The 12,326-nt window shown below is 38.0% G+C and overlaps 2 protein-coding genes across 2 annotated transcripts; one reads left to right on the forward strand and one right to left on the reverse strand.

Annotated features, from left to right (window-relative positions):
• Nucleotides 1–111: 111 nt before the first annotated feature.
• Nucleotides 112–1,584, reverse strand: LOC105234060 (60S ribosomal protein L7a). The gene is made up of 4 exons (XM_011216276.4): nt 1,425–1,584; nt 1,158–1,281; nt 727–1,097; nt 112–532 (listed from the first exon to the last, which is right to left on the reverse strand). The coding sequence occupies exons 1-4, from the start codon at nt 1,437–1,439 to the stop codon at nt 227–229; spliced, it is 816 nt and encodes a 271-aa protein (XP_011214578.1). The 5' UTR covers nt 1,440–1,584; the 3' UTR covers nt 112–226.
• Nucleotides 1,585–2,255: 671 nt separating this feature from the next.
• LOC105234061 (protein deltex) lies at nt 2,256–5,403 on the forward strand. Its single transcript, XM_011216277.4, has 6 exons — nt 2,256–2,864; nt 2,925–3,211; nt 3,269–3,443; nt 3,505–4,679; nt 4,759–4,901; nt 4,967–5,403. Exons 1-6 carry the CDS (start codon nt 2,681–2,683, stop codon nt 5,265–5,267), a joined length of 2,265 nt encoding a protein of 754 aa, XP_011214579.2. The 5' UTR covers nt 2,256–2,680; the 3' UTR covers nt 5,268–5,403.
• The last annotated feature ends 6,923 nt before the right edge of the window (nt 5,404–12,326 follow it).

Raw genomic sequence — 12,326 nt, forward strand, 5'->3', positions numbered from 1 at the left:
CAATCATAAGAACTCCTGTAGCAGTGATCTTTTGTACAGATATACAACTAACCCACATCCAATTTCCCAAATTCAAACCCCAACTATATTTTTACATATAAAACATATTGCTTCATGGAAGTTCAGTACAAACTATTTTATTTACTTTTTCATTTTGCCGTCACATCCCGATGCTTAACAAAATCCCATAATTAAAAAACATTTAACTGATACACCCATCAGCTGTTTAGCCTTGTTTTTGTGCCAATTCACGCGCCTTAGCACGTTCCAATTTAGCAATACGAGCCAAACTCTTGGAGCCCAGGACACCACCACCCCAGTGTTTACGGATTTCATCATGGCGGTCATTGTAGTTAGTCTTGATGGCCTCCAGAATCTTTGCAAAGTTCGCCTTATCGTTGGCCTCCACATTGGTCAACGCCAAAGCAGTGCAGGTCTTACGGCGCACCAACAAGCCAAGACGAGCTTTGCCTTTGACAATGCAATAGGGAACACCCATTTTACGGCAAAGTGCAGGAAGGAAAAGTACCAACTGTAATTAAAAGTATATATTTAAAATTATTTCATGGCTGTGCTAACATTACTCAAATCACTATAGCCAACACTTAATCAGTATGTCAAGTTTCCACATTCAATTGTTAATTACAGAAAAAACAATTTCAGTTGAAGAAATTCAAGTTAACATCATTTTTAAAATTTGGTATATATTTATTTGTCACAACTTACCTCCAAGGGGTCAACGTCGTGAGCGATGACAACCAATTGGGCCTTCTTCTGTTCAACCAACTTAGTTACGGTGTTTGTACCAGAACGCACGAAGGAAGGCTTCTTTTTGGGTTGGACATCTTTACCCTTAGCTTTAGCTTCGGCAATTTTCTTCAAGCGTTGCTTTTTAGCCAAAGCCGACTCTGGGCGGTACTTTTCCAACAACTTGAATGTCTTCACTGCTGTGGTTTTATCCAGAGTTTGGGTAAACTGGTTAATTGGTGGTGGCACCTTCAAACGCTTTTGCAATACAGCTTTTTGGCGCTGAACACGAATGTATTTGGGCCATTTAACGAAACGAGATAAATCACGTTTAGGCTGCACATTCTGACCTATAAAGATACATAAATATTAATAACAAAATCCACCTTTGATATAGTTGTTAAACTCACCAATGCCAAAGTTCTTTGGGCGCTTCTCAAAGAGTTGGTTCACCACTTTCTTTACTACTGGCTTCTTCACGGCCAAGGGTGCTGGAGCAACCTTCTTGGTAACTGGCTTCTTCTTTGGCCTAGGCTATAAGAGGAAATTAGATCACTTTTAACACGACATATAACGAACACAAATATTTGCTTGCAATGATTGCAGTAATTCATTGCATATTTACACTTTGCATATTGCGTGCACAATTAAATAATTCACCTCACATAACTATTTACCTTCTTCACAACCATTTTGGATTGTTTTTAAAAACGCGATGTAATTGAAAAAAGCAGATTTTAATAGCGGCCCGAAAAAAGAGCTGCTTCTACGTCTGCCTGTCAAAAAGGTAAAGGAATCGAGACAGCGGAAATCGTGCCGGTGTCACTTAAATGTCAAATCATATAAATAGTCGACAGCGACACCTTCTGGTAAAATCATTGGAGCACGTTCGCACACAATAATCCAGTAAGGCGTTTCACGCAATATTATATTATTTTCAACAAAATGTTTTGCCGTGGAAAATGTGTATAATTCATTTATATATTGTGGGTAATACGTATATATTATATTTATTGCATATTGGAAGGCTACATTTCCTTAGTTCATTTCCGACATAGATTTTTACATATTTATGCTATTTTAAATATTATTTAGTCAAATGGAAAATCCAATTTTAAGTTCAAAGATGGATACACCATGAACTAACTTTATCTATGACATTGTATCATTGGGTATAGATTTATAAGTAAATAAGTAAGTAACAATTTAAATTCTCTTGGTGAAATAGTCTCAACTTTAACACAAGCGTCTCCGGAATTCTATAGGAATTTTCACTTGAAGAAAATTAAATACATTAATTGTATAAGTTATGACAGTTCTTTATGAAAAAAATATTTGATTTCTTATTGGTATTTTATGGAAGTGACGAATGATTTTCTATTCTTTTAGACGAAATTCCCAATTCAAAATAAGCAATTATGACTACTAGATGTCGCTGAATTCGAGCTTAGATAGAGAGGTTTCTTTTAGATCACTTTGACAGTTTTCTTTTGAACTCTCTTCCTTTCATTCTTTTTGTAGTTTTCGTATAATTTTAATTAGGATCAATTGATCTGCTCTGATTGTACACTGATTTGATTGTAATGAAATGATATTTATACAAAAACTTTACATATTTATAGGAAAAGTGATTAGCTAACTATGGTTGTTGAATATCCGCTTTCAATTGAAAAGCAAGCGCTTTGATTAATAGAAAATGATTACTTTCGTGTGCAAGTGAATGCAGAGCCACCATTTTTATTTTTGTGTTTATTTTGTGATCGACATTTAGTGTGTGAATTGGGAGCAGATACATCGAGTGAATAAATGATCGTTGATTATATTTGATACACAAATTACCAATATAATAATATAAATTGTTTTGTGAATTGAATTGGTTATGCAGCGGTGAAACAAGAAATATACTCTCCGATTTTGCGGTTAGCTTTCGCTAATGGCAGGTCACGGTTGTGTTGGTGTTGGGAGTGGGGGAGGTATTAGTGGTTGCGGAAGCGGTGTAGGCGTTGCAAGTGTAGGTTCTGGAAGTGGGGGTGGTGCAAATGCAAACGTGAACACCCACGCAGTAGTCGTGTGGGAGTTCGAATCCAGCAATAGCAAGTGGCTACCCTACAGTCCTGGTAAATAAACAATTTCAAATATATTTTGTTGATTATTAATTATATTAATTTCGTATTTAGATGTCTCTCAACATTTGGAGCGGGCACATGCCAAAAAGTTGACGCGTGTCCTTCTCAGTGATGCCGACCCACAACTTGAACAATATTATGTTAATATACGGACTATGACTCAAGAGTTAGAAGAAGATTCTGGCTTTTCCACCATTAATGTTCGCCGAATGTTTTATGTACCCAGTTCTCCACCTGGAAAGGGTACCAAATGGGAACGTTTGGGTAGCGCGGGGCCGGGCGATTGGCATCCGTTCAATATGCATTTACAGTGTATAATAGAGGATGCCTGGTCTAAGGTGAGAATTTTTTAAGGTTGGTGTGAAATGGAATTAAAATTTGTTAAATGTTTCTAGGGCGAACAGCGACTGGATCTATGCAATACACGATATGGAACACCCTATATAATTAATTTTTGTAACCTAACGCAAATTCGTCAGCCGAATGGACCAATCCGTAGCATTCGCCGAACACAACAGGCACCATATCCTCTTGTCAAATTAACACCTCAACAAGCACAGCAACTTAATGGTAGTATTGTAATAGATAAATAATGAATATCACTCACTCTATTTATGCATATATTTTACAGTGAATTTCTATAATGACTTCTGTACTAAACGAAACAACACCCTCCCGAAAACATCTGCTAAAATAAGCGACACAAAACAACTGCAGCAGCGTATGTCATCTCATAGCAATGGGTTGACAACGACTTCGATGTCACATGGCAGTCGACAACCTCAGCCGTTGCCTCCAATGGCAACAATCTCCAGTCAACATCTTCAACATGGCCATCACCAACAGCAACCAATTCACCATCATGGCAATTCCCACCTACAAACGAGTTCGCATGCGCATACACAACACCGCAGCAAGTCACACAAGAAGACTGGAGAAATGTCCACCACTAATTTGCGCCATATACTCAACAACTTGAATATATTCGGAAGTAGTACAAAAAGTAGCAACCCCCATTTGAATAACAATGCAAATGTGGCGCAGCTTGGACATAATTCAGTCCCTTCTTCAGTAAATCACTTGAGTATGCCGTTTTCACATTCGAAAACACCACTGACTGCGTCTATGAAAAGCCACCACAGTCGTTGTTCCGACGGTTCCTTACAATCTCAGCGTAGCAGCCGTTTGGGATCGCACCGTTCACGTTCACGCACACGTGCTTCGGACACTGACACAAACAGTATGAAATCGACAAGACGCCCCAGTGTAGACACTGTTTCCACCTATTTATCGCACGAAAGCAAAGAAAGTCTTCGTAGTCGCAATTTCGCCATATCTGTAAACGATCTGCTAGATTGTTCGTTAGGCAGTGATGAGGTTTTTATACCATCACTACCGCCCTCCTCTCTAGGTGAACGTGCACCAGCACCCCCGCCACTTCCGCACCATGCGAGTTCGTTAAATTTAGCGCCCTCTGTTGGAACAGCAGGAGGCTCTGTAACCGTCGGTGCCTCTCTACACAACACTAAGCCACATCAATCTCAACAACATATATTATCCTCGGCACAACAATCGACCATTGCCGGTTCTATAGTAGGCGTGGATCCGGCGAGCGATATGATATCAAGATTCGTCAAGGTTGCCGAGCCGCCGGTGTGGCCTAACGCGCAACCGTGCCCGATGTGTATGGAAGAGCTGATACAAAGTGCACAGAATCCGACCATAGCATTGACGCGCTGCCAGCATTTAATGCATTTACAATGCCTGAACGGAATGATTATTTCACAGCAAGGTGAAATGTCCAAAGTAAGTTGTAGCAATCGGGCTATGTTATAATATATTAATTGCAATTAATGCTATTATACCCACAACTTTTCATTTCTAGAACCTCTTTATTGAGTGTCCAGTATGTGGCATTGTTTACGGCGAGAAAGTTGGCAATCAGCCCAACGGCACCATGTCGTGGAGTATTATTAGTAAAAGTCTACCCGGCCACGAAGGTCAGAACACCATACAAATTGTTTATGAGTAAGCGAGCGCCTGCATTTTTAGTTGCCACAATAACAATGAAATTAAATAAAAATTACTTGCAGCATTGCATCTGGTGTACAAACTGAGGAACATCCCCATCCAGGTCGTGCATTCTTTGCCGTTGGTTTTCCGCGCGTCTGCTATTTACCTGACTGTCCGCTTGGTCGCAAGGTATTACGATTCCTTAAAATCGCTTTTGACAGACGTCTTCTCTTCTCCATTGGCCGTTCAGTGACCACAGGGCGTGAAGACGTGGTCATTTGGAATAGTGTTGATCACAAAACTCAGTTCAATATGTTCCCTGATCCCACATATTTGCAGCGTTGCATGCAACAATTAGTGCACTTGGGTGTCACCGACTAATGAACACACGCAAATTCGACCAATCTAAACATTTATATATATAACAAACATATGCAGATATTCTTATAAGCCTTATTCATTATTATCATAATTTAATTAAGTGTGCAATTTGAAAGTGTTTCAAAGAAAGTGGCGTTTGAGTTGCTCGAACGTTAAACACCCAAGTGGCCTTTGCGTTGTGGCAACCGTAAAGTACAGTAACGTGATGGTTGGTGAACTGTAACAAACGCATATTTTCATAAGCTTTAAAAGTGTAGGTTTTAAAAATTTACAAGACTTCCTTGAATGTTCTTCCATTTACTCTCTATTTTTAAATATTTTAAGTAGTTTTATTTTCATATACACACATACATATACATTTGTAAGTTCTTGTTAAATTAGCACAGTAGCACAGTAATTGCAGTGCATCGCTTAGCAATGAAGCGCCAAGAAATGCACATAGTTAAAATGTGAGGGAAATGTGTGCCAGTACGCCAGTATACATAAACTTATAACTGTATTAGTTACAGCGAGGAATACATATATGAATATAACTAGTACCTCCCTTGCAATGTTTTTTTTTATAGTGCAAAAGTATTTTTTTTTATCGCAATTGCACACACACACATTTTTGTAATTTGGTAGAGAATACGATTTTAAACGTTGCAATGAAGATTTTCACACATCAAGCATACAATTCTCTATCGCGTATCTCAAGTATTGCCAAACGAATAAATTGTCTTTGATATACATATATAATACCGTAAGACAATGGTTTTTTGTAAGTTCATTTTTTAAGTTTTAAGAATCTCCTCCTATATATGTATGTAGGTGTAAAAAATTGAATTGTGTGATCCATGGCATGATTTTGATCGTTTTTGTCTGTTTTTCTATTTAAGAATATGATATTTTTCTTGTAAAAGTATTTTATACAATTTTAATGTGCATTTTTTTATTGATACCTATAATTTTATAGAAAAAAGGTGTGCAGGTGGAACTGATATGTTAGTTTTATTAAGATATAGCCGTTAAGGTTTCATACCATGATCTTTAGTGTAGATTTCAATTTGCAAAGAAACGATTTTAATATATATATGTAAAACTCTCGACGTTAAGCTTAGTTTAACAAATGTCTTATAAAAACAATTTGAGTTAAAAAGTTTTGTATTGCTTTTACAAATATCAATAAAAAAATATAATACGAATTAAAAAACAAGTACACTAAATTTGTTTTTCAAAATTGTTGTTGTTGTAGCGGCATAAAATCCTCTCCAAATAATTGTAGGGAATTTGGTTACGAATAACCGGCTCTTTTTGGAACGGTATTATATTATTCGTTTTGGTAGCCAGCAAATACAATTTCAGTTGATAATAAGCTTAAGTAATCAAGCTAGGTGGCCGTACTATCTACTTAGCGTTGCACTGGTCTCATAAAACCTTGGTCGATAATACAGCCATCCTTAACCACTTTCAGCTTCTCTTTCTTCTTTACTGGCGTAGCGGTGTAGACGAGTAAACAACAGCGCGCCGGTCGTTTCTTCTTTTCGCAAAGTTGTGCCAATTGGAGATTCCAAGCGAAACCAGGTCCTTCTCCACCTGGTCTTTCCAACGGAGTGGCGGTCTTTCTCTTTCTCAACTTCCCCCGGCGGTTATTGCGTCGTATACTTTCAGAGCTGGCGTGTTTTCGTCCATACGTCCGACATGATCTAGCAAGCGTAGCTGCTGTCTCTTAATTCGCTCCATGTCAATGTCAGCGTGTATCTCGTACAGCTCATCGTTTCTTTGACTGCGGTATTCGCCGGTGTTAATGCGCAAAATGCCATAAATCTTCCGCAGAACCTTTCTCTCGAAAACTCGTAACGTCGACTCATAAGATGTTGTCATCGCCCATGCAGAGAGGACTTTATTTCTCAATTGCCTATTCACTCGGAAGTAGCACCTATTGGCAAGGATTATTCTGCGTTGGAATTCGAAGTTCATATTGTTGCTGTTAATACTAGTTCCAAGATGGACGAAATTTTCTACAACTTCGAAGTTATGACTGTCAACAGCGAAATAGGAGCCTAGTCGCGAGTGCGACGACTGTTTGTTTGATGACAGGAAAATTTCGTCTTGCCCTCATTCACTTTCAAGCTAGTGAGCTTCTATTCCATCAATTTTAGAAAGAGTCGAGTTTAATCGTACCCGAACAAATGAATTTCTCAGACGAATATCAAGATATTTCCCGTGAGCACTTGAGTGGTCCTTATCACGAATAACAACAGTACTTGTTGGTAATTGTGATTACAGCGTTACAAAATTCAGCTTTCACGAGGAACTGTAAGTAACTATCTACTCGTTACTTCGCTTCCACTAGCAATATCTTTAGGTCTTTTCGGAAACCTACGATCACATTTTTCGCTTTTTCCAAAAATTAGTGAAAGAAGTTAGAGGAATTGGTATGTTGGAGAATGAGGCCTAAATGAAATACATACAATATGAAGCCAAGCAAAATTGTTCAAGACCGGTACAATACGGTAGCGTCTATGTGCACCCCAGAATCTATATCTGACTTTTGCCCGAAAATATCGGTAAATGTATGGGATATAGAATTTAAATTCAGAAATCCTTCCTTGACACCAGTAATTCTGTGTATGAAAAATGGGTTAAATCAAGTCAATACTTCCCTGAGCCTCCATATATCTAATATAAAGATTTTCGAACTTCCAGTTGACTCTATGAAAATAGGAGAGCATGTTCATCTCGTAAAAATGTATGTTTGTGCCTAAAATGGATAAATTTGAGCGCAAACTTGACCTAGCCCCCATTTAACTATTACGAGGATTTTCCAATGGAATTTGCTCCATATGATTTGTGATTGTATGTGAGGTTCCTTATGATACCCAAGGAACAGTTTTTTAGTAAAGTCGGTTACCACGCTTTATGCTGTTGTTCTACTCCTACTTGAATTATTTTGTAATGCGATTAAATTGTATTTGTTATATATTTTATTACTTTACGTCGAACTCTTGAAGTTGTGAATTTTAATGCGATATTGTACAATTTTTCAATATACATATGTAAAAATATTGTATATATGTAAGTACATTTGTACATACATATGTTTGTGTAATAACAGTATGTACAATTATTATATGATGCGGTTTTGCTTCTTCCTCGTAACAGTGTTGCTCACGCCGAATATGGAGCGATGAAGGAGTTTCAGTTGAAACAACATTGAACATATTATCATCGCCATAGCCGCCTCGATCACCTGAGCACTGCCTCGTTTTTTAACAATTTTTCCATTTGTATGTGTAGCACAAATCTACATAAATACATTGTTGTTACAATGCAATAAATAATGCCGTATGTAATATTAAACTACTCGTGGCACATACAAAAACAACATACTAACATATGTACATGTGTATGCGTCTGTCGCACCGAGTGGTGATCTTCTCGTAGGGCGGTGACGTCATCGCTACGCATAACTCTGCGCCCACCACAGCACAAGGACAAACTTATTTAGGACGTGACAATGTGACATTACCAAATTTGGTGTGAATAAGGTTTCGAATGATTATTAAATGTAGCCCTTTTTTACTGATGGCATTTAGTTGGTAAATTCCCTTGAGTATTTCAATGCCTTTACTCATACTTTTACATTTAAGTAAAATGCTGCGATTTCAGCTTTTTGCTGCTTGCCTGAAGTTGTGAGTTATATAAGGCATACAGTAGCGAGAAAAATGCTAAAAACGATTTGGTTTATGGACATTTGTTATAAATATACTCGCCAGCCGATAGAGATCACCTCTCGTCTGTGTTGCATTGGAGCGAAGTTGTCAATAACTAAACACCATTAATTCAGTCGTGAAAAACTTGACAAATCCGTGAAATACAAAAAGAATGAATGCAATTTTTTATTCTGAATTTAAATAGTCATCCAAAACAGTTAAGCTCTCATACTTAAGTACATATATACACACACTTTAGTATACACAAATGTCTACATTTGGATTATACTGCTTTTTATGCACTTTTTGTTGACTCAAATAGTTGGGGTTGCTGCAGGATTAGGCTACGAGCGGACTGTAAGCAAAAAGCCTTTTTATAAGTAATTCTTCTTCTTCTTTACTGGCGTAGACACCGTAGTCGCCAACGCGCAAAGGACTTCCGCAGAACCTTCCTCCCGATGTTACCATCGTCCATGCTTCTGCACCATTTAGCAGGACGGTAATAATGAGTGACTTATAGAGTTTGGCTTTTGTTCATCGAGAGAGGACTTTGCCTACTTAGTCCGCAGTAGCACCTGTTGGCAAGAGTTTTCTGTGTTCGATTTCGAGGCTGACATTGTTGTTGCTGTTAATACTGGTTCCAAGATAGACGAAATAATCTACGACTTCGAAGTTATGACTGTCAACAGTGATGTAGGGGCCTAGTCGCGAGCGCAATGACTGTTTGTTTGATGACAGGAGATATTTCGTTTCCTTATCTATTCTGGAGAAAGGAGAACTAAGGCCAATGATATCAGCTGTAGGACAGAGTTATGCGTAGAAGCAAGTGAGGAAAGTTCTCTGGCTCAAGTAGGTCACGACTTCCGGTATTAGACCAGGTATCCTCTATTTTCATACTTGATTTTGATCGGCCGGTTTGTTTGTTCGCCAATTCTTCGGAGAATATACCGTTGTTTCGCATAATTATGTATGCCAAATTTCGTGAAGATACATATCTTGTCGAATAAAAAAGTTGACTCTATAAGAACTTGACTTTGATCGCTCAGCTTGTATGGCAGCCATATGTCATAGTGGTGAGATATCGGCGGTTCCGACAAAAGAACAGTTGCTAGAGGCGAAAGAGTTGGTGCGAAATTTCAAATCGATATACTGATAGACGAAAATGTTTAAATCGGCTTAGCTCGTCACGCTGATCATTTACCATATAGATTGTATATGGTATTTTATATAAATACTATATATATATAAAGTCGCTAGCGTCTTCCTCTGGGTGTTTTCAGTATCGAAAGAAATTGGGTCTGTCGACAACGTCCTTTCAAAATTAATAAATAAGGCGGTACTAACTCCTTAGTCGTCATAAAAATAATTTTTTTTTATCATTTTCAATTAAATTTCCGGTTTTCTATTAATATTAGGGCAAGTGCAAATTGTTTGTTAAGCAATAAAAAATACAAATTGCAACAATCAAATAAGAGCATAGTTTAGTTGCAATTATTTGTACATCAATCAGTTAAGAAGAAATGCACATTCATCAGCGTGAGTTATCACTACATTGACAAGTTTGTTCGAAATGCACTGCTTTGCTTTTATTGACAGCTAAATCTGGAGGTTAGCCTGTTCCAAGTCTCCAGCTTGCACCTCTCGTCCAGTCCAGTCCGTGTTTGCATGCAATTGCAATTTTGTAGTTGTTGTTATTTTGTTTTCGAGCTCGACATTTATTCTACTTATTGATTTCATATGACTGTGATGGGGCTGTGCTGCCTGTTGCAATGTCTAAAGTGATATCGTGAAGATAATTGCAATTGCAACGTTCAGTTCATCGTGTTAACTCGATAACGACGGTTGTGTGGTTGCGCTCATAAATAGCTCAGAAAGTTCTCTCAACGGTTGTGTACCCAGTGGCTTAAATAAAAAAAAACAACAAATTTTTCAGCAAATTGAAAAAAAATCCAATTTCGATTTCAAAGTACTTTTGAATATTTTGGGCCGCTTCTCGCCCTCTGGTTGGTGCTAAGTGAGTGTACTCAAGCCTAATACCTACGAGTGAGACATATTTTGAGACAAATTTGCAAATAATTCACGGCAGATTTGCTTTCAAAGTGCCAAACGTGTTGACTTTGCAAAAGAATTTTTATTGTACTTTTTGTCATTCAATAGAATAGCTCAAATATATGTATGTACGCATAAGTATTTCTGTTGTTTTTCCCATCAGCTTCAGCGCCGTGCAACATTTGATATACGCCGGTAAGTTGCGAGTTTGTGGCTAAGCGCTGGTGCTGGTGCTTGTTCACCAAAACCACAAATCAATCAAAACATTTTTTGCGTTCTGCTCAACCGCTTACTGCTCCGGTTGTGCTCGGCGTACTCGCCTCTATCGCTTTACCACAATTGTTTTGGTTGTTTGTTCTTGTTGCTGTGGATGGCGCTGATGCTGTCGCGTCTGGAGACGAACGTCTCATTTGTGTGTAATATTATATCTCGCTAAAAGCGCGCTTTGTTCGCATTATTCAATTATTAATAGCCCTTTTTACAATTTTTGTTCTTTTTTCATAATTTTATTTCCACATACAAGCACATACAAACGTACATATTTGTTTACGTTAGCTAAATGGGCATAAGTACCCCAGTTTAAAGGTTATTAACTACAATCGAATTCGCAGTGGTATTTGGAGCAGTAGTTCCCTCCCCACCTGTTTATATATTTATTTCGAATTCCCTGAAACAGAGCACTTCCCAGCTAATAACTCAACAACGAAAAGGAGCAAACTTAAGGTATGTCAAAATATATTTATATTTCTAATTAAATTTTAACTTATTTTTTTATATTTATACTAATAAAGAAAGACATTTTGGTCGACCACTTTTTGCCCCTTTTCCGCAAGAGACATTATTCCATCAGTGTAAAGCTTTTCTGGTTTCTCGGCGAAAAACTGCGACAAGTAATTTTCACAGGCTTCTCTTGAACTTTACTCCATTAGGGGATATCTGCATTAACCGATTGGTAGTCCGATGGTGCAAAGTCAGAGCTATATGGTGGATGCATCAAAACTACCCAGCCAAGCTCTCCCAGTTTTTGCCGAGTCATCAAAGATGTATGTGGTCTAGCGTTGTTCTGATGGAAGACGAAGGCCTTTTTGTTAATCAGTCCTGACCGTTTTTTTTCGATTGCTTGCTTCAATCTCTTTAGTCGTTGATAATAAAATGTAAAATGAATCGTTCGACCAGGCTGGAGCAGCTCATAGTGGATTATTCCTTTCCAATCCCACCAAACACTCAGCATAACCTTTCGAGACGTCGATCCTGGCCTTGCGGCCATTTGTTGAGCTTCACTACGCTTGGACCATGATCTTTTTCGCACATTATT

The sequence above is a fragment of the Bactrocera dorsalis genome, chromosome 4 (genome assembly GCF_023373825.1).
Source record: "Bactrocera dorsalis isolate Fly_Bdor chromosome 4, ASM2337382v1, whole genome shotgun sequence".
Taxonomy (NCBI): Eukaryota; Metazoa; Arthropoda; class Insecta; order Diptera; family Tephritidae; genus Bactrocera; species Bactrocera dorsalis.

Coding starts and splice junctions, on each gene's coding strand:
- LOC105234061 (XM_011216277.4), top strand. CDS start 2,681: ATGGCAGGTCACGGTTGTGTTGGTGTTGGGAGTGGGGGAGGTATTAGT. Junction 2,865..2,924: donor GTGGCTACCCTACAGTCCTG/GTAAATAAACAA, acceptor TTTCGTATTTAG/ATGTCTCTCAACATTTGGAG. Junction 3,444..3,504: donor ACAAGCACAGCAACTTAATG/GTAGTATTGTAA, acceptor TATATTTTACAG/TGAATTTCTATAATGACTTC.
- LOC105234060 (XM_011216276.4), bottom strand. Junction 1,098..1,157: donor CCCAAAGAACTTTGGCATTG/GTGAGTTTAACA, acceptor GTATCTTTATAG/GTCAGAATGTGCAGCCTAAA. Junction 533..726: donor ACGACGTTGACCCCTTGGAG/GTAAGTTGTGAC, acceptor TTTTAATTACAG/TTGGTACTTTTCCTTCCTGC.